Below are 23,053 nucleotides of genomic sequence, written 5' to 3'. Positions count from 1 at the left end.
GTTTGGGTTTATAAAAAAAATGGTTAGGGATTAGATTTAATAATTAAATATATTTAGTGGGTTTAAATAAATTTATTTATTTATTTCATATTAATTGTTTTAATTTAGTTAATTAGATGACATGGAAAATTTTAATTTGTTTTTAAAAAGCAAAACAATTTGGTCATCTTTGTTTGGTAAAATTCAATCAATGATTAAATACATTACAGTCTTTGTTTATATCAACTAATACACATAAAGTGATGTATTAGTTGAACCGAATCCTTAAATATCATTTCCCTATAAAAGTATCAATAATATTGTTCAATACAACTCAATTTCTTGGGTGTTAGCACCAGTGTGATTCTCGTGGTTACAACCTGCAGTGTGATTCTTGTGGTTACAACCTGCAGTGTGATTCTCGTGGATACCTTTTGAAGAATATTTGGGTTTACTTCTAGAGATTAATCTTTTTATTCGTGCTATTTTATTTCATTCGATTAGAATATGTTACATAATAAAATAAAATAAAAATTCATTTAGTTATAAAATTTAAATTCTAACTACTCTTGAATGAATTAATGAGTAATTTTGGAAAGTACTCTATTTTTGAGTTTTAATTTGGAAAATGCCCTCATAACCTCATTAAAACAATTTAAAAATAACTAAAATGATTATAAACTTAAATCAGAACAAAAAATCCATAAATTAAGATAATGTAACTAACAATTTTAAAAATAATTATATCTTAAATATTTATAAAAATAAATTCGTCAAAAAGAAAAACTTTATTAAGTGATAGAGTTTGAAAATATTTATCAATATTTTTCATTAAATTTTAATATAAAAAATAAAAAAGTTTTTATCTCAGAAATAGTTGAAAGAATAATTAAGAATTCAAATTTAATTCTTATCTCAAATATTTTTAAACAAAATTCCTCCAAAATAATAAATAAATAAAATTTATTAAGTGATAGACTTTATAATATTTTTAGATATTATTTTTTAAAATTTTAATATCTAGAATAAATAAATCTTTCTCTCAACACTAGTTGAAAACATATAAGATGATTTTAAATAAATATCTCATTCTCATCAAATACCATCTTATATGATGATTTAAAGAAAATATACTTGTCGTTTTTTAGAAGAAAAAAAATGTTAAAAGTGTCTATTGCATTATCATATACACAAAACTATGTGTTGTGTTTATAACTAAATATTAACTTTGAATTTTATATACGAACAAAATAATAAATAATATAAGACTAAATCCACAAATCTCCAAACGATGTTAAGTGTCTATTGCATTATCAAGGTGACTAGAATGTCATGTCATATAGATAATAATACAAAATGCTTGTTTCTACCGTGAAACACCAGGTTCTTTGTGAGACATAGATCCATTAGCTAGATTGATCCATTTGATGATAATTATCTTAATTTTGTATGTCCGTAAATCTTATTATATATTTGATCTGTAGACGAATCAATCACCCACTTGATTTCTATAATTTATAATAGGCTCTACTTTATAAGGCGTCACGTTATGATATTTGATGATAACAGCTCCCTAACGAATAAAGTGATATCTTCAATGAATATGCTTGAATGTCATGTCTCACAGCTCCCTAACGAATTTACTTGATCAATCCATCTTATATGATATTTTAAAGAAAATATAGTTGAAGTTTTTTAACAAAACAACATGTTAAGAGTGTCTACTGCATTATCATATTTATACACAAAACTTTTTATTGCGTTTATAACTTAACTTTAAATTTTATACACGACAAAATAATAAATAATATAAAACTAAATTCACAAATCTCCAAACGCTGTTAATGTTCCGTTAAGAGCAAGGTGACTAGAATGGCACATGGATGATAATACAAAACTGCAATAACAAAGTGACTAGGATGGCACATGGATGATAATACAAAACATCGTCTTTTTGTTTCACAAGATTTTTTTTTTTTGATCAAATCATTGTTTGAAATGCCAAATATAAAATAAATTAGAGCAAATTTAGAGAAAAAAACATATCACAATTTGTGGGTGCAATACTTGCCGTCCAAAAAAAGTAAGAAAGTCAGGAACAATCGTTGTAACAAAAAGCAAACTCTTTATGAAAAATACCAAAAATAAATTTAAAAATAGGTTGGAATCAGCTATATAATTGATATGCGGGGACAAAGATGTTTAAAAGTTATTGGCTAAACAGTAAACATATTATGTACGTAGGAAACAGAATTATAGAATGGTAGGACCAAAACACGTGATTCTTAATTACACTAGCGTAACGCCAAAAGCCAAAATTCATACCATGAATTTGGAATCAGTTATAACTTATAACTGATCTGCGTGGACAAAGATTTTTTTCTTTCTAAAGTTGGCTAAACATGTTTCCTTATAAAAAATTTATGTTTAATTATATTCAAAGAAAATATAAATGTTTATACATAAAAATGTAAACTTTGCTTATAATTTTTTGAAATCACTAAAGACTTTTATCTATGGTACTAGATGTGGACTCGCGCATCGCACGAGATATAATTTAATTTTAAATTTGTATTACACGCATTATATATATATATATAAATATATATAGTTATTCATGTTTTTGACGTAAAATATTATAAACCGGACATTTTAGAACAAAAAATTGAATGAATTTTTTCAAACACATCATCAAAATTAAGAAGAGCCCAAGCAATTCAGAAACAAAAATACTATTCCCTGTTTTAGGTTTTTTTTTCTTGTTCCACAAAGATTGATGTTCTACATCATCATCATTATAGTTTTGTTTGTGACCAATAAAATTAAAAAGAGGAGAGAAGTATAGTTAATATTATTAAACTAACAAAATAATAATATTAAAATGGAAAAGTTGTTTTTCTTAATTTATGTAAAAAAACTAAAACATCATTCTTCTATAAAACATCCCACGCTATGTGTGGACTTAAATATACAATATTTTTATATATAAATAATAATCTTTTACTATTATCAAATACAATCCAACTTAACTTTAACTTGACATAATTTGTTTTTAAAGCTTTCAAATGTGACATAGCTGGAAATTGGATTATTAGTGAAAAAAGTGATTTACAACAACTAAAATAAATAATGAAATGAAAGAATAACAAACAGAGTACTAAACACACATAAATTATAAGATTTGTAAAGATTTTTTGTAAAAGTGACAAACTATAACAACGGCAATTTCAAAAAATAAGAATTCAAATCAATAGTATAAGGAATTTGTTGATGTCTTCAGTACTGCTATATATATTTGTCTTACTACCTATACAGTATAAGTATAACAAAATATAAATCTAGTGACTATAAAACTTAAAGAAATGGAACTATGGAAGGCGAGTATAAGTTTTGTCTATATCTTCTTTATTGCTTCTTGAAAAAAAAAGATCTTTTACGTTGCTATATTCGTCATTATTACTCGTATCACCTCTAGTAATCTGTTTTTTTCTCTCTCTTTTATCATCATTGTCATCCTTATTGGTTGTTTGTAAAACAGATAAACAGAATGAGATTTGAATGATATAAGTAGATTTAGGTTAAATGTTTTTGAATTAATTGGATTTTTGTGTGCATTATTCCTGTGAATTAATTTTCATTTAATTTGAATTATCGACGTTACATATGTTTGTATTAATTCAATTGTTGTTTTTAGTTGGGTAGTTAATATCAAATAAATTCTCTTATATGATTAGGTATTAGATGTTACAAATTCGAGAGGGAAAGGCACATCAATTTTTTTTTTTTTTGCTTTTTATTTCTAAGATTCATAGTTTGTATACAACCATAGCTTTATTTATTTTGTTATTTAATTGCATAATATATTATATAAAATCTTCTTTTTTTTCGTTTTCAAAGATATTTAGTTGCTTGGAAAACAAATAAATGAAATGAAATTTGAGTGTGGTCAGGCAAATGAAAAACGTTAACATATATACATAGGTTGAGTTAGGTTAGTATTTTTGAATAAAAGGAATTTTGTGGGTTATTCATGTCAATTAATTGTCATTTACTTTGAATTATTGACGTTACACATGTGTGAACAAATTCAATTGTTGGTTTAGTTGGGTAGTTAATATCAAACTAAATTCTCTAAAATATTTAGGTATTGGATGTTACAAACTCTAGAGAGAAATGAACCTTAATATATCTATTTATTTATTTATTTTGAAAACCTTTTAGATAAAAGTTAGATATACAACCAATTAAAGTGGTTTTGCCTCATATAATACCATCATATCTTTTTGTTTCTAAGATTTAAAGTTTTTATACTACCATAGCTTTATTTAATTTGTGATATAGTTGTATACTATAGTTAATATCAATTGTATACTATAGTTAATATCAAATATATGTATAATTTTTTTTTGTTGTTTTTAATTTAATATTAATTGCCTACTAAACTATTTTTTCATCAGAATCATGAAAAGAAAAATGTGTCAAACTTAATGTAATTTATTTCCTATATTTTTCTTTATTTCTAATCATTTTAAAATGATTAATATACTACCACAGATTTTTTTAATTTGTGACATAGTTGCATAATATAGTTAATATCAAATATATGTATATTTTTTTTTCTCTTTTTGTTTGTTTGTTTTTAATTTACTATTAATTGCATATTAAACTAATTTTTCATCAGAATCATGAAACTAAAAATGTGTCGAACTTAATGTAATTTATTTCCTATATTTTTTCTTTATTTCTAAGCATTTTAAAATGATTAATTGAGAGCAAAATGTTTTTGAAACTATTGTTTTCTGTTATTTTATGGGGTGATAAATCAATTGAGACAGAATGATGGTAAGAATATGACTTCTTTTTTTTAAGAAAAAATATTAGATGTTGAAATTAAAAATAGAAGAAATATATTTTTCTAACAATGATAAAAATTATTTTTCTTTTAAACCAAACTTGATATACTACAAATATATTAAAGTGAAATAAAAGAATTTTAGAATGTCAAACTAAAACTTAATGAAGACGACACATGTCACTAAAATATAGCGCCAAATGTCGCATTGTAAAGCAAAGTTAGAAAAAACTTTGTCATATTATATAAGATTGTTTTGATACGAACTATATTTGAATATCTCCTGCATATTTCTCTTTGCCCATTTTCTTTATTGTGTTTTCGATTTCAAACGTTCCTGTCTATCATCTTTATGATCTAGAATTTAAGAAAGATTAAGAACTCAAATATAAAGAATTACTCTCTTTATTAGCTTAGGAAAATTTCTCAAAACCTAAGCTTTCAATCTCTCATAAACTCATAAGTTATGCCACAACTTAGCATCTCCTTATATAATAAAACTTTAACATTATCCTAATCATTAAATAACTTCTAATAACATTAGATAACTCCTAATGTATATTCTAGATAATTCCTAGAATATTTAAAGCTTAATTTTCTTTTTCTTCATTAGTAACTTGTTCTTCAAGTCACTTATCCTTCAAGCTTAATCCGACATATGATCTTCTCCACTTCCGAAAGTTGGCTAAACATGTTTACGTAGGAAACAAAATTATGGAAATGGTAGGGCCAAAACACGTGATTCTGAATTCATTTTACATCGAGAGAGTTACAACAGTTTAACGCCAAAAGTCATAAAAGTAGTAGGTTTAACCTTTTGGACTTGGCGAGAATGAGATATCATATTCGAAGAACTTCTGCAAAAACCTTCCAAATTAAATGACTATTTTTTCCGGTTTATTTTCAACTTGTAAGAATATAGGTCAAACTTACGGATACAAATTTAACCTGCAATATAACGCTTATATATATATATATATATATTTGGAAAAGTCTTACTATCATATATATATACAGTCGAAACTCTATAAATTAATACTCGATAAATTAATAAACATGATAAATTAATAAAATTTATCGGTCTCAAGTCGGGCCAATGTAAAAATTAACCAAAATCGATAAAATAATAAGATAATATTTTTTTTGAAATCTCTATGTAAAAATATAGTCCCAATAATATTATAAATTAATAATCATAAATCTTAAGCATACATTTTTAAGATTATTTATATGAAACTTTTGTTCAAACTAGAGCACAATTACAACCTTTTTTAGAGTACTGTTTGTATGATATATTTTGTACTCACATAACTCTTTGCTTTGATCCGTCATATTTGGTTTTGTAATATTTTTTATATGAAAAATCATAACTAAAATTTGTGGAAAGAAAAATTGGATTAAGCTTCAAGTTAACTTCGTAGATAAACGGTCACAATATCTTGTAGGAAAATAAATTAAAAAATTTAAAAATAAATAAAAAATCTAACATAATTGAATATATAAACAACAAAACATAAGGAAAATTAAATTAAGAAACATTTTAAAAAAAATTTAGTATTGTATTTTACGTTATATTTCTATAAATTAATATTTATTAGATTTATTAATTTATATAATAAATTAATATTTACTATAAATTAATAAAATTTCGTGGTCCCAACATTATTAATTTATAGAGTTTCTACTGTACTAGATATTGAATTTTTATTTTTAAGATGATCTGGAGATATATGTTACTGTTTTTTCAAATGTATGATACTATGATACCTCAAAACGGTTTCAATAACTTTGCTTTTTCTTAAATTTTAAGTTATATTTGTTTTGTTAATATATTTTTTTAGTGTTTCAAATTGTATAATTATATTTTGATTATTAATTCCAGGATTTCATCCATAGTTACCATCCCGTATTAATATCGATCCAAATCCGTCCCACTATATAACATTGTCACGTGATTAAACATCATTTTCTCATTTTCTTATGAAGTTCAAATATCCTTTTATGATATTGGAAACTTCAAAAAAAATTTAATATCGATCCAAACTTCATAATTGTATATTGAGAAATACATCTAAGATTTCACCCGTAGTATATCGTCACGTATTAATACATTTTTAATATTTATATTGTTTAAACTTTTTATAAAGTTCAAATGTTTATAAATTTTAAACTTTAGAAAACATTTCAATATTAATAATATTTTTTTATAAAGTTTAACTTTTAAAAAAGTTTAAAAATTGTAATAATTAACTTTTAATAAATTTTAAATATATACAATATTTTGAAACTTTTAAAATAAAGAACCTAAATAAACTGAATAACACTTTTAATTTTGGATGTATGATAAGTCAAAGTACTTGCTCATTCATATTCAAAATCATTTTGGTTATTTTTATAGTTTGACTCTAAACGATTTCTCAATTTTTTAAACAATGTGTGACCTTGTACACTTATTTTTTTTATCCATTGAGTATTATATGTCGGTTTTTAAAAATTTGAATTATATCATATGAAGAAAAAAATCTGATATTTTATTAACTATATGTAGTTTATATATAAAATCAAAATGAATTAGATATAAGAATAAATATAGTGACAGAAAATTTTCATATGTATATTTAATGTCAATAGAAAGATGTTAGGAAATTAGCTTTAAATGAATATAGTTTAATAAAGAAATATTCAATTAATGATACAAATTTAGGAAAGATATAATTCAAATATTTAATGAAAATTAATGATTTGTAAATTTTTAAGAATAGAATATTTGGTTGAGATAGAATTTGTAAGAAAAATATTTGGGTTCACCCCTAGTGGTGAACTCTTGTATTCACCCCTTTATTCTAAACCTATCATTATGTCATGTCATATTATAATTAAGGAAGAACAATTCTTGGGTTCACCCCCTAGGAGGTGAATCCATTCATTCACCACCTTTTAATTGACTAATGAGAATTTGACATGTCATCTATTTAAAGAATAAATAAATTTAATCACAAAATCTAAATCTGAATTACTATTTTATCAACCTTAACCAAAATATAATTTCGTTTAATCATAAAATCTAAACCCTAACCGCTATTTTATCAACCCAAATCGAAATATAATTTTGTTTTAATCACAAAATCTAAACTCTAACTACTATTTTAACAACCCAAACCAAAATATACTTTCGTTTTAATCACAAAATCTAAATCCTAACCACTATTTTATCAACCCAAACCGAAATAGAATTTTGTTTTAATCACAAAATCTAAACCCTAACCACTATTTTATCAACCCAAACCGACATATAATTTTGTTTAATCAGAAATCTAAACCTTAACCATTATTTTATCAACCCAAACCAAAATATAATTTTGTTTAATCATAAAATATAAACCCTACCACTATTTTATAAACCCAAACCAATAATTTCCTTAATGAAAATTATACAGAATTTGTTTCCTTGCTTTTTTTTTGTTTTATTGATTTTAATTTATTTATTCTTTAAATATATGACATGTCAAATTATAATTGGTCATTAAAAAGGGGGTGAATGAATGGATTCACCCCTAGGGGGTGAACCCAAGTATTTTTCATTAAGGAAATAAAATTTGTATACTTTTAATTATATGATGTTAATTATATGTAGGATTTACACTTTATAATTAAACAAAATCATATATCTGTTTGGGTTTATAAATATAAATTAGGGTTTAAATTTTACAATTAAAAAATTTATATGGCGGTTTGGGTTTTTAAAATAGAATTAGGGTTTAGATTTCTTTTACAATTAAACGAGTTTATATGACAGTTTGAGTTTATAAATATAAATTAGGGTTTAGAGTTTACAATTAAACAAAATTTATATGACGGTTTGGGTTTATAAAATAGAATTAGGGTTTTGATTTCTTTTACCATTAAACGAGTTTATATGACGGTTTGAGTTTATAAAAAAGAATTAGGGTTTAGATTTTTTTCTACAATTAAACAAAATTAAATAACAGTTTGAGTTAAAAAAAAAAGGTATTGTTTAGATTTGTTATTAAATGATTGTTTTTTATTTTATAAACAAATAATTAGATTTAATTTTATAATTAAATATGTTTTTTCTTAATTATGTGGTACATTCTAATTAGATAAAAAAATAGGAGATGAATAAAAGGGTTCACCACTAGGGATGAACCCAAATATCATTCAGGCTCATATATTAGTAATAAATAGTATAGAGATTTTTGGTAAAAAAATCTATAATAGATTATAGCGTTTTGTAGTGATATCTCTAAGAATAGATTTAAACTTCTTGTCACATAGTCTTCGTTGATCAAAACTTATAATCATAACCGCATGTTAAAAAAATATAAATAATAATAACCGCATGTTATTTTATTGCAAGTTATTCTTATACAAGCTAATGGCAGACTTACAAAAAATCGTCAGATCTCTTTTGTATAAAATCCAAAAAATACAACTGTTGAGAATTTATTATCAGCAATGGATTTTCCTCAATCGTTTCCAATGAACGGTGGTGATGGTTCGCACATCCACATCCACAATTCCTCAATCGTTTCCAACTAACTTTCTTTTTCTAATGATGTGATTTAAAGCTTTAGTACGTGACCTATTTTATCGTGCTTAAAAGAAAATGAAAATGGAGATAACGACAAAACTAGCTATCATAATAATAATGTTCAAATCGTATCATGTGTGTGTGTGTTTAGATTCAATAAAAAATGTTCACTTCTGCGTATTTCATAAATTTTTACCTATCGCTGATGTCTAAACATTTTGAAATAATAGGAATTACTTGTAGCTTTCTTTGTTCCTAATTCAAACATTTTTAGATGGGTCAATAAGTTTTTGAGCTAAAAAGGTAAATCCATAGTTTTTGCCAAAAAAAAAGTAAATCTGTATTCCGTAGTTTTTAAGTCAAAACGTAATTTCGTAATATATCTGCCAAATTCGGATACCTATAATTATTTTCTACCAAAAACGTAAACCCGTTAATTTTCTTTTTAAAGAACATAAATATGTAGTTTTACCGCCAAAAATGCAAATCCGATTTTTTCCGTTTTCACTAAAAGATATGAATCCGTATCCCGCCTATTGATGATGATGGATGATGGATGATAGATGATGGTGATGGTGATGGTGATAGTTGTGATGATGATGATGGTAGTTGAAAATTTAAGAACGATATTAACTTTTGAATTCACACTGAACCTCCATTAGATTTGGACCGGTCTAGCACGCAATTTACAATAAAAACAATTAGTAGTAAAATCTAAACTATCACATCTTCGACAAAAAATTAAAAATCATGATAATGATTTTATGATCAAAATAAAGTTTTAAATTATATCATTATATAAATATAATATTTTTATCTTGATTCAAATGTATGTTAGAAAATTCAAAATTTGGTTTGACAAAAATAAAATTTAAGAATTTTGAAACAAAAGTTATAATATTTTAAGCTGTTTAATTTGGGCTACAAGATTTATTGGATCAGCGTGACCTTATTGCTAGTTTTGGATCTAGTTCAACATTGGTTGTAACTAGATATGTCAAAGTGAGATATCTAGCTCAACTCGGCTCATCTCATGTCAGAAACAAAGCTTTACAGACAAACAAAGTCCATTTATTTCTGACGAACAAACAAAACATTGTCACAGCTTGTACAAACCGATCTTATTTCCAGCAGCAACTAAAACCAAACGGTAATAAAACATTTGTTAGTTTAAATCTCACACGCGAGCAACTTCGACAAGTTGTTTCCCGACGTTCTTACCGTGGAAGAGTCCAATCAAAGCAGAAGGTCCATTCTCAAGTCCTTGGGATATATCCTCAACATATGTTAACTTCCCTTCTCTTACATGTGGAAGTATGAAGTCCAAAAACTTGGAGTACCTATCAAAGAATTCGACAGCAGCAAAACCTTGAACACGGATGCGTTTGTGAACAATGGTGGCTGTGTTATGTAAAACTTCTGGTTTCTTTAGATTGTATTGTGATATCATTCCACACGCTGCGATTCGGCCATGTGTCCTCATGTTTTCGAGCACTGCCTCTAACATTTTACCTCCCACGTTCTCAAAGTATATGTCTATTCCTTCTGGGAAACACCTGATTGATCCACAAAACAAAAACACCATATTGCAATCGAAATGAATAAACTCAATAATTTCATTTAAAAAAAAATTTAAATACAATATTTATATATTAGATAGTCTAACTTTAATATTGATTAATCCAAAAATCAAACTCAAATCCCTTGAAACATGTAAAGATGTATTTATTCACTGACCTCTTTAGGGCAGCACTAAGATCCTTTTCTTCCTTATAATTGAAAGCGTCATCATACCCAAACTTAGTCTTGAGAAGATCAACCTATAAATCAAGTGGACATATCACACTAAAATCGAAATGTGAACTATATATTACTCATAAACAAGTGATAGAGACCTTCTCTTCACTGCTAGCGCTTCCAACGACATAGCATCCCGCCATCTTCGCAAACTGTCCCACGAGTTGACCTACTGCGCCAGATGCAGCTGATACAAAAACAGTCTCTCCTTTTTTCGGAGAACATATCTCGTAAAACCCAATATACGCAGTGAGACCCGGAATACCTTATAAGAATTAAAATATAGGAAAACATACCAAGAATCTTGATTAACATCATTTACTAAGTTTCATTTACATCGTTTACTAAGTTTAAGTATAGTAATGGGAAAAAAAAAAGATTCATTTACTAAGTTTTGATTAACATCAGCAAGATGAGCATTTTAGAGAAAGCATACCAAGAAGTCCAGTGTAGAAAGATAATGGAACATCGGTGTGATGAATCTTGAAATGTGAAGAAGGAGTTGGAGTAATAACACTATACTCTTCCCAACCAACTCTTCCCCAAAGTAAATCTCCTGTTTTGTAATTTGGGTGCCCTGAATCTATTGCTTTAGCCACTCCAAACCCAGAGATTGGCTACAACACACACAACACAATGAAATAATCATACTGAAATACGTTCACTAGAGATTCGAATATTTTTACCTTGCCGATAGTGAAAGCATGAGCCATGGAAGCAGGAGACGAGGGATCAGGCTTCCCCATGCGAGTGCGGCTATGAGGATCGCAAGATAAGTAGAGATTCTTCACTAGAACCGCCATGGATCCGGGAGGTACACGTAAGTCAACGGTGCTTGCTGCAATGTAGAGGTCGGATTCTTTAGGGAATCCATTCACGTAGTTACGGAAGATCACCTGGTTGTTAGTCGCTGTCGTCACTACGCCGATGTTTGCCATTTTCGGTGCTGAAAAATTTGATAGGGACGAAGATAATAGTTTCCTTCACTCAGTCATAACAGTTTAAAAGATAAACAAAAGGAAAATTATCTATGACGTCACTGATTGGACAATGACTACAAGTAACGTCATTAAGTAAATGGGATAAAAGTGTAAAAAGTACACCTTACTCATGCGTAAATATAGGATTGGCACATTCAAATATTTATTTATATATTCGATAAGCAAAAGTACTTAAAATCAAAATATAATATATATTCGATAAGCAAAGTTACGAGTAAATATAAGTAAGAATAGAAAATAACATAGTATTAGCCTTGTAAATTAGAATGCATTTGTCCCTTATGTACTTGTGAACCCCATATTTATACAATATGATTTATATTTATTGATCACTGGTACAATTAATTTTCTGGAATGTATCTGTTTTGATTCTCAACTTTAATACTTTAAAGTCTTTCTCTGAATGTTTTTATTTGTTTTGTGGATTCCTCGAAGCTTGGCCCATTATCTTATTTCGAGATGTTGCTCCCTTTACCAAACTCCTCACTTCGTAGAGTTGGAGCTTTATCTCAGTTCGGCATTTATTTTTCGTTGACTCGCACTCTTGTTGATTTTACGCTTATGTGGTAATCTTCGAGTGGATCCAAAAACTTTGGGTTCCGGATCCGACATCAATAATTAGCCCCCCAAGTCCTCTGACCTGACGAACCAGTTCGGGGGACTTGCTTTCTTTAGTTATGAAGATTGTGCAACATGATCTTTAATTTTCTGCCTTTTGAACCATCATTTCCCTTAATTTCAGGACTTTCCATGTTTAAACGCATGACGCATGTCACATTTATGACTTGATTCCTTTATTTATTATTAAAGCGGAAAAAATTCTTCCACTCCTCACACGACTCTGAGGCAGTTTCATCCTCAACCACAAATTTGTAGAAGGTATAAACGCTTCTTATTTTCTCTGTTTTAGCTTTTATCTTGATCTTACTCTCTCTTTACGAACAAAATTTCTTCCTCTTCTTCTCAATTATTTCTATAATTATGAACCCTTCTTCCCCGTTGAAAAATCTTGATTCCTCGACCGAGAGATCTAACTCACCTTCTGATGAGAAGAATTCTTCTCGCTCATCAGTCGATTATTGTACCCATCCGTACGACATAGCTGATCCCATTATTGTTCGGGATGTACTCTTCAATCCCTCGAAAAGCTAAGTAGATTGGTGGTTACAAATCCCACGTGAACAGTCTAAGAAGCTTATAGCTTTGACTTTTCTATAGTATAGATTTATTTTGCAGAATAAGTTTTCTTGTTGACAAGTAATCGACACGTAAAAAAAATGTATTAGAAAAGTTCAATTTCTTTTCGCTAAGTATAAATTCTCAAATTATAACTTGAAATTTTGATCAAATTATTTAATTGAAGAACTAATATTATTAAACTTCTACGTACATAGTCTTTAAATAAAAGCTTTTAACTCTTTTGATTTGTATCGTTGAGTATTTATTTTTAATTAGTTTTCATATAATGTATTTTATGTACAAAATTAAGAACGTATATGACAAAAAGTATGAAAAATATTTGGGTTTTTTACAATTAAACAAGTCAAATATCGGTTAGTTTATAAACATGTTTAAAATTTTAAAGTTTAATAATGTTAAATGTTAGTTTAAAATTAAAAAGAACGGTTAAAGTTTAGATTTTACAATTAAACGAGTTAATGCCGTTTTGAGTTTACAATGGAATGTAGTTTAGATTTTGTAACTAAATAAAATTATATATCAGTTTAGGATTATAGAAACGCGGTTAGGATTTAAATTTTATAACTAAATAAGTTTTTGTTATATTTTATTATGTAGCATATTTTAATCACATAAAATAAAATGGGATAAATAAAAGGATCAATTCCTAAATATAAACCCAAATATTTTTCAAAAGGTATCCACGAGAATCACAGTAGTTGTAACGTGAGCTAACACCCAAGAAATTGGATTGTATTGAACTATTTTCTCTTTTCATATTATTGGTACTTTTATAGGGAAATTATATTTAAGGAATCTATTTAACTAATACATCACTTTCTGTGTATATATTTAATATACTAATATCTATTGATATAAAACGAAGAACGTGATGGATTAGTTTTACTTTTTTTAAAAGCAAAACATTACATTTTCTTTGGTTATTTTTGTTTGATAAAAATCAATCAATGATTATTAATTATTGAAACAAAAGAATTAATAACATCGCGAGAAATAGATAATTTTTTGATCAAAACATTAAATAGGATAAAAATTTGGAAGTAATTCACCCTACAATTAAAATCTTTGAGGGTGTATATCAACCATATATACTTGAAAGTTAAAACAAATTTAGTTATAGGAATTAAATAGTAACAGCTAAATATGACTAAAGAAATGACGTTAGCGGAATCTATCGGAATGTTCTTGATAATTTCTGCGAAAACTGTAGTATAATTACGAGTTTTCAATTGGAAAAAGCCACACGATTACTTCCTAATAGCCATGCTTCATTAATACTATCCAACGTGTCCCTTTGTTGGTTCTGAAAATTCCCTTCTTGCAACTTCGTTGTGTTTTCAATTTTCAAGATCGTTAAGTGAAAATACATACTGAAATAGCTTTTGAAGGTGCGAATGGCTAAGAGTGGTTCCATGTCATCGCCAAATCACCAACATATACAAGCACATGAAGTTCAATGCCTTCGTAGATGCAGAAGTAGACGCGATTCGAGGCATTATTAATTTTAAGCCTTCACCACTTTGATCATAATAGTATGAACTTTCTTGGAAAAAATTATCAATAGATAGTTTTTGATCAAATAGAGTGGATATGTTGTGCGAGATCCAATCTATTAGGTTTTCAATATTCGAGTAAACGTTTGGAGAACAAATATTCTTAACCTTCCACGTACAAAGTGGAGACCGGAAAAGAAACGATTTAAAAATTTTAGAGCTGTATGATTAAATGTTAATTTATAACTGGTTATACTATATTATTATGTATAATATCAAGAACACGACAAAAATGTATCCACGAGAATCACGATTTAAAAATTTCTGATTAAATGTAATTTATAACTGGTTACACTATATTATTATGTACAATATCAAGAACTCGACAAAAAAAGTATCCATGAGAATCACGATTTTGGTATCATGTGCTGACAGCCAAGAATTTAAATTGTATTGAACACTTTTGACTTGTCTTTTATTATTCTAAGGATTTTGTTCAACCAATACATCACTGCAATGAATTTAAAAAGGAAAAATCTTATAACTTTATTAATATTATACTTTATTAAAGATAAATATTATAGTTATTTAAAGTTTATAAAATATTTAAAATGTTTAACAAAACAAACGTTTAAAATATATATAATATATAAAATCTATAAAATTAAATAACCATTTCAAAATAAAACTTTTAAATTGATTTAAATTAGAAATCTTTTAATAAAAATATTATTAGAACAAGAAAAGAAAAAAATAATGTTTAATTTTATCGAACTGGTATAGATGGTGGGATGGAGTTTAGAATATTATAATGCATGGATTTTATAACAATTAAATAACCATTTGAATGAAAAATTTTAAATTAATTTGAATTATATATCTTTTCAATTATAATTTTATTAAAATAAAAATAACAAAAATAAAATGTTTAATTTCACTGAACAGGGTTAGATGGTAGGGATCGACAGTAATACGAGACGGTATACCACGAGTAAAATCCATTAGATTTGTTTAGTTTTACTGAACGAGATTAGATGATAGGACGAGTTTGAGTCGATACTAATACGAGACGGTGGACCACTGGTGAAATCTTAGATATAACAATCAAAATATAATTATAATATCTTAAATACTAAAGAAAATAAATTATATTAATAAAATAAATATAATTTAAATTTAAATTATTTAGTTATAATCTAGATTTTAACTTAATGAACTGTACGTTATTGTTCTTATATTTTTAAACAGTAAAAATCAAACATAGTAATTGTATACTAAATAATATACAGATATAAGAGTTGAATATTCATAAAATATAAAACATTAACTCATATACATTTTTAATCGACTAAACAAATTAAATTTTTATTCTTAAAAGAACTAAATAGTCCCGCAGTATACCACATATTAAAATCTAGTTGTCGAAGTATTTACCCAAATATCATTTTAAAAATTCTCACTAAAAGAAAAGTATAGATATGTGCAGATATTGTATCATATATAGTACATTCTTGTCTTAAATTTATATTCGCTCAGTTTCGCTGATTATATTGTTTTAAAACACTTTTCTTATACAAAATTTAATATTTTTTAATAGTGGACCGTAGGATAATATGTATGACGTATGAGTGTCTAACCCTAAATAATAGAGGGAGTATGACAATTATATCCTCGAGATTCACATGATTTTGGTAACATCCAGGAATTTAATTTTATTGAACTTTTTTTCAATCTATTGGTGGTGATTCACTACCTAACTAATAATTTTATGTGCAATAATATTTTGCTATCGTCACTTTCAGTAGATGATACTATAAAAAAGTTCACAGTGAATCTTGACACCATAATGGACAAATACATTTAATAAAAGTATAGGAATAGTTTATCATTAAATATCATTGAAGAGTAATAGTGTAATACCCGATAATAGGCGATTTTAGGCGTCACATGAGTATTTGTTGTTTCCTTTTTTTTTTCTTTTAATTTTTTCTGCCACGAATTTATTTCCATTGGGGGAAATATAATCTTTACACAACAAATAAATAAATCTTTACGAAAAGTATAGTTTTGATTGGTGAGAAAGAGCTGAACAGCTAAACTTACAGTGAATGAGAAAGAGGAATTGAGAGAAAAGAAAATGTGAGTTTAGCGTAAATATTTTAACTTTTGGTATTTAATAGAGTAATCTGTTATGCTATTTTTTGGTATTTTAAATATATATCTTTTTAACAGCAAATCAATTATATTATATTATATTATAAAAATGTTACATAAAATCATTCAAATATAACCATTGAATCAAATAAATAAAATTGAACACAATTTTGATGAATAGGTGGAAGTAATCTTACTTTCCACACAGAAGCCTTACAAGCAACACATAAAATATGTTAAGTACTCTCTTCATAAACTTGTAAAATGTTAACATTTTATAGATGAAACTTTCAAATGTTTTTCGCATAAATTTAATTAAACAAACACAGAGATATGCTGCTTAAAATAGTTCAAGGATCATGTTTTTTGTTGTAACATCCTTGGCATCATTGTGGGTTAGTGACCATGGTTTTCTTTCTCATATAACATGAATAGTCTGATCGGAGGACAGAAAAGACATCATCATCGGACCGTGTCCTTGGAAACGGAAAGTTATCGTCGGTGAATGAGACTAGCGGAAACAAACTTTATAACAGATTCATCTTGAGTGAAGCTAATGCATCGAAAGACAAACCATAAATAAAACGTCTCCATGATTGGAGGAAATTGCCGGAAACATAATTGTTTCCAACCAACAAATGAAATCTCAATTGAGACTTCAAAACTAACTCGCTTGGATAGATGCATTATTTCTTATTGATTTGAGATCTGCCATCAACACTCTATAAAGCAAAAACTGCATCGAGAACATCGAAGGCTGATGAACAAAGGTCTCCAATCCAAGCGAGTTATAGTTAAAACTGGTTCGGTAAAATTATTTCAACTAATGCATCCAATCACACCCAAATATATCTCTTATGTTTCCCCGAAGACACTATAATTATGGAGTATATGTAGAGCAGTCAAGCTGATCATACTCGTCCCGCGAAGCATATTTTATAAAGCTTTTGTCTAGGAGGTTTAGAAAAAGTTTATAAGTGCTTCTTGGTCCCGGTTTTGGTTTAATGCATCTAATTTTTTTGCAGGAAGCTAGATATGTATTGGATGTCGATTATGCTAAATGAAAAAACGTAAAACCTTCTTATAGAACTACTAATCCTGTCAAAGAAAATTCTACAATTTTTAGCTTTCGGATCGTCCGAACCTCTTCTAAAAACTAGTAATGTAGTTCGTGTATGAACCTATGTGGAGGATATCCTTGAACTAAAGTATCTTAAGAGAAAATTACTCCAACAGAAAATTAACACTATATGTTAATAGAAATTGTAAAATGAGTTATATATAGATTATTAACACTAGACGTTAATATAAATTACGAGGTGGCCCCAGTTTTTTATCCCCCACGCTTCCCTCTCTTAGTCCTTATATAAACTTCTTGTCTTCCAATTCTTCATACCCAAAAACAATAACCAATTCTCCTAAAGTTTGTTTTCTCTCGCCTCTAAGAAACAATGTTGAGTGCCTTTTTGGGTCATGCGTCAGCTATTGCTATAGCTTCACCAGTAGTCAGCATTGTGGGCATCAGGTTATTTTCTTGATTTATACTTTTGGGATTATGTGAATATTGTACTCTCCCTCTCTCTCTCTTTCTTTTTTTTTCAATGTCATTTTCAGTTTATTGTTTAGCAGGCATATGCATATTCATCTTTTTCTTTACATGTTAATTTTAATTAAGGCGACAAACATATGGAGAGATGAAACACGTGGGGGTCGTTGAAAAACAAAGAGAAATGCCAACATTTCCTCAATCGTTTCCTATGAACGGTGGTGATGGTCCGCACAGTTACATCCACAATTCCTCTTATCAAGTAAGTAACAATGATATAACAAATATCTCTTTCTATATATTATATGATTTGAAAGCTAATTACGATACTATAGCTAAGATTGTTTGTATCACTTGTGATATAGAAAGTAGCGATAGATGGCGCTAAAGAAAAGACAAGTGAAGCCATCCTAAAAAACCTCGATCTCGAACTCTTGAACCGTAATTCTGATGAAAATATCTTAAGAATTGCGGATTTTGGTTGTTCTATTGGACCCAACACGTTCGAAGTAGTCCAAAATATTATCGATACGGTGAAGCAAAAAAACCTAAAAGAAAACAATGCCTATATTGGTGCTCCTCTCGAGTTCCAAGTTTGCTTCAATGATCAACCAAACAATGATTTTAACACACTTTTTAGAACCCAACCTATCTCTTCCAAACAAGCATATTTATCGGTTGGAGTTCCAGGATCTTTCCATGGTAGAGTATTACCAAAAAATAGCCTCCATATCGGTCACATTACCTATGCGCTCCACTGGCTTTCTACAGTTCCCCAACATGTTTGCGACAAGAAATCTCCGGCATTGAATAAAAGCTACATTCAATGTAATAATTTAGTAGAGGAAGTGACTGAAGCTTACCGGGTCCAGTTTAAAAAGGACATGGGAGATTTTCTTGGGGCAAGAGCTGAAGAGCTTGTTTCGGGCGGATTGATGATCCTATCAGGACAATGCTTGCCCGATGGTGTCCCTAAGGCTTTGACATGGCAAGGGGTTGTGATCGATATGATTGGAGATTGTCTTATGGATATGGCTAAACAGGTAAGGAATTTATTTCCATGACTTTTTTCTTATATTCTAAGTTTTCCAAACATGCATCATATTTTGTGCTTCAATGCTTTATCTTCCGTTTGCTTGCTTTATTCTTTGTAGGGAATTACGACCAAGGAAAAGATCGAACTGTTCAGTTTGCCCATATATATTCCGCATATTAGTGAATTCAAGGCAGAAATAGAGCGAAATGAAAACTTTAGTATCGAGACAATGGAGAAGATAAGTCATCCTATGGATTATAAGCCACTAACCAACGACTTCATCACTTCCATGTTTCGAGCCATTCTCAATACGATTATTGAAGAACACTTTGGAGATGGTGTGGTCAATGAGCTATTCGATCGATTTGCTAAGAAGCTCAACAAGTACCCAATTGATTTCAAAAGGTGTAAAAAGTATGTGAATTATTTTATCGTGCTTAAAAGAAAATAAAAATGGAGATAATGACAAAACTAGTTATGTCATCCTCAATGTTGTTTCATCATAAAAATAAATCATGTCAATTATTGTGTGTGTGTGTGTATGTTTAAATTCAATAAAAATGGTCAATTGTGCGTGTTTCATAAATTCTTACCTATCCTTGATGTCTAAAAATTTGGAAACAAAGAAAAAATCTTGAAGCTTTCTTTTCAAACATTTTTAGATTTATAGTCTATGGTTTGGATTACATCACTATATTTGTACAAGGCCAAAAGAGCGGTTATGGTTTTTGGTGGAGTTGGAGATTTGGCAAAAGTTTTGGTGATTAACATTACTATTCTTGTATACATGTTAGCAATAAATTTAAAGTATAAAGATATGAAAATTCGTTTTTTTAATGTAGAGAATACAAATATGAAATATGTGTCTTGACGAAAAAAGAGAATACAAATATGTGAACAAATCACTTATCTAACAAGTAACTTCTCTATCTATCTCTCGAATATTTTTATATTCTATACCATTAATTTACCTGCAGTAATATTAATCGAAAACTGGCTTGATAATCTTGTAAACCCGGAAGAATCGGGTTGATCCCTGAGTCCATGACCCAGAAAAGTTGCTAAGTTATCATCAAGTAGTCCGATTTTTAAAATTGTTGTTTCAGTTTCCATTATTAGAGAACTAGTTTTTGTTCTTTGCATAACATACAAAAACTAAACTGATGTCAAAAAAAAAAAAAAAAAAAAGAAGAAATAAACATACAAGAATCTATGGAAATTTTTTGAACTTTGAGAACCTTTATGCATATAATATCACACAAACAACATAATTAAACCAGCGGACTATTACGATATAGTAAACAATTAACAATAGTCCAATTATTTCTGACCTACAAACAAAGCTTTGTCATAATAACCACATTTATTAATTCAATATCACTCACGAGCAACCGCAACAAGTTGTTTCCCGACGTTCTTACCGTGGAAGAGTCCAATCAAAGCAGAAGGTCCATTCTCAAGTCCTTGAGCTATATCCTCGACATATGTTATCTTTCCTTCTCTTACATATGGAAGTATAAAGTCCAAAAACTTGGAGTATTTATCAAAGAATTCTACAGCTGCAAAACCTTGAACCCGAATCCGTTTGTAAACAATGCTGGCTAAGTTATGTACACCTTCTGGCTCCTTTAGATTGTATTGTGAGATCATTCCACACGCAGCGATTCGGCCATGTGTTCTCATGTTTTCGAGCACTGCGTCTAACATTTTACCTCCCACATTCTCAAAGTATATGTCTATTCCTTCTGGGAAACACCTGATAGATCCAAAAACACCAAAATGATCAAACAAAAATTTTCTTACAAAAGCAAGCCAAACTAAACCCAATCCAAAAGTTGAAATGAACCGAGCCAAACAAACTTTTGGTTTCTACTTTTGGTATACATTTCTCATAACCGAGCAAAATCGAACCAAACGGAACAACTGATACACGTCCCTAGAATTTACTGACCTCTTTAGGGCAGCACTAAGATCATGCTCTTCCTTGTAATTGAAAGCTTCGTCATACCCGAACTTAGTCTTGAGAAGATCAACCTATAAAGAGGGGATGACATATCACCCTCTCTGGATAAAAAAACAAATTCAAAATGTGAATTGCATTACTCTTTAATAATTGATATAAACCTTCTCTTTACTACTGGCACTTCCAACGACATAGCATCCCGCCATCTTCGCAAACTGTCCTACAAGTTGACCTACTGCACCAGAAGCAGCTGATACAAATACAGTCTCTCCTTTCTTCGGAGAACATATCTCGTAAAACCCAACATACGCAGTGAGACCCGGAATACCTTTAAAAGAACAGAACAGAGGAAAACAGATAATAGGTAATAAGTAAAGTCTTCAAAAAAAAAAAAAAAAAAAACATTCCAAATCAAGAAATCACCAAGAGAAAGTGTATACCAAGAAGTCCAGTGTAGAAAGATAATGGAACATCAGTGTGATGAATCTTGAAATGTGAAGAAGGAGTTGGAGTAATAACACTATACTCTTCCCATCCAACTCTTCCCCAAAGTAAATCTCCTGTTTTGTAATTTGGATGACATGAATCTATTGCTTTAGCCACTCCAAATCCAGAGATTGGCTACAAGAAACACAACACAATGAAATCTAAGTGAACTATAAAGCTAAAAGATTCGTAATGTATACATTCTTTTATACCTTGCCGATAGAGTAAGCGCGAGCGACGGAAGCAGGTGACGAAGGGTCGGGTTTTTCCATGCGAATGCGGCTGAAAGGATCGCAAGATAAGTAGAGATTCTTGACTAGAACCGCCATGGATCCGGGAGGTACACGTAAGTCAACGGTGGTTGCGGCGATGTAGAGGTCGGATTCTTTAGGGAATCCACTCACGTAGTTACGGAGAATCACCTGGTTGTTAGTCGCTGTCGTCACTACGCTGATGTTTGCCATTTTCGCTGCTGAAAAATTTGGTAGGGACGAAGATGATAATTTCCTTCACCCAGTCATAACAGTTGAAAAGATTAACAAAAGGAAAATCATATATGACGTCACTGATTGGACAATGATTACAAGTAACGTCATTAAGTTAATGGAATATAAGCCTAAAGTGTACACCAACTCCACTACCCAAATTATTGGTAATTTTACAACATTTTTGTTCTCCAAAAACATACTTCATTATTTCATTATAATGTTTGACAAAATAAAAAAAAAGGAGCGGCCACTTCATTATAACAATGCATCAAGTAGAAACAAAGCATCTATTTGAAATATTGTTGGGTAAGTAACATTTGTCTATCCTTATATAATTGGGTAATATTACTAAATAGCTAATATTTTGAGAGAAATTAATAAACTAACGTTTGACCAAATTTCTTTGCTAGCTTTAGGACTTCACGTTTATCCACATTTTATAAAATTTTCGTTCCGAGTTTTCTAGATATACTATGTTATCTACGAAGAACTAGTAGACGATGAAT

General features: G+C 28.7%; 3 protein-coding genes and 1 long non-coding RNA gene across 6 annotated transcripts; 2 read left to right on the top strand and 2 right to left on the bottom strand.

Annotated features, from left to right (window-relative positions):
* Positions 1-10,385: 10,385 nt before the first annotated feature.
* On the bottom strand, positions 10,386-12,278 carry AT5G38000 (Zinc-binding dehydrogenase family protein). 3 transcript variants are annotated; one of them, NM_001344224.1, is made up of 6 exons: positions 11,867-12,228; positions 11,617-11,797; positions 11,279-11,445; positions 11,121-11,203; positions 10,605-10,939; positions 10,386-10,520 (listed from the first exon to the last, which is right to left on the bottom strand). In NM_001344224.1, the coding sequence occupies exons 1-6, from the start codon at positions 12,116-12,118 to the stop codon at positions 10,483-10,485; spliced, it is 1,056 nt and encodes a 351-aa protein (NP_001331194.1). In that variant the 5' UTR covers positions 12,119-12,228; the 3' UTR covers positions 10,386-10,482. The 3 variants fall into 3 exon arrangements, with proteins under 3 accessions (NP_001331194.1, NP_198616.1, NP_001331195.1); NM_123159.3 differs by having other exon boundaries at positions 10,393-10,939; positions 11,867-12,278; NM_001344223.1 differs by having other exon boundaries at positions 10,399-10,939; positions 11,279-11,388; positions 11,867-12,237.
* A 2,367-nt stretch (positions 12,279-14,645) lies between these two features.
* Positions 14,646-14,847, top strand: AT5G05605. The gene has a single exon (NR_142853.1). It is a non-coding gene; the product is annotated as an other RNA (long non-coding RNA).
* A 3,911-nt stretch (positions 14,848-18,758) lies between these two features.
* AT5G37990 (S-adenosyl-L-methionine-dependent methyltransferase superfamily protein) lies at positions 18,759-20,061 on the top strand (the record flags this gene model as incomplete). The annotated part of the gene is made up of 3 exons (NM_123158.4): positions 18,759-18,836; positions 18,940-19,617; positions 19,729-20,061. 3 exons carry the CDS (start codon positions 18,759-18,761, stop codon positions 20,059-20,061), a joined length of 1,089 nt encoding a protein of 362 aa, NP_198615.3.
* Positions 20,062-20,842: 781 nt separating this feature from the next.
* Positions 20,843-22,639, bottom strand: AT5G37980 (Zinc-binding dehydrogenase family protein). Its single transcript, NM_123157.2, has 5 exons — positions 22,272-22,639; positions 22,014-22,194; positions 21,735-21,901; positions 21,562-21,644; positions 20,843-21,366 (listed from the first exon to the last, which is right to left on the bottom strand). The coding sequence occupies exons 1-5, from the start codon at positions 22,521-22,523 to the stop codon at positions 20,988-20,990; spliced, it is 1,062 nt and encodes a 353-aa protein (NP_198614.1). The 5' UTR covers positions 22,524-22,639; the 3' UTR covers positions 20,843-20,987.
* Positions 22,640-23,053: the final 414 nt, after the last annotated feature.

Source organism: Arabidopsis thaliana, chromosome 5, assembly GCF_000001735.4.
Source record: "Arabidopsis thaliana chromosome 5, partial sequence".
Lineage (NCBI taxonomy): Eukaryota > Viridiplantae > Streptophyta > Magnoliopsida > Brassicales > Brassicaceae > Arabidopsis > Arabidopsis thaliana.
The sequence above is the reverse complement of the archived record's forward strand: the minus strand, read 5'-3'. Positions and strand labels throughout refer to the sequence as shown.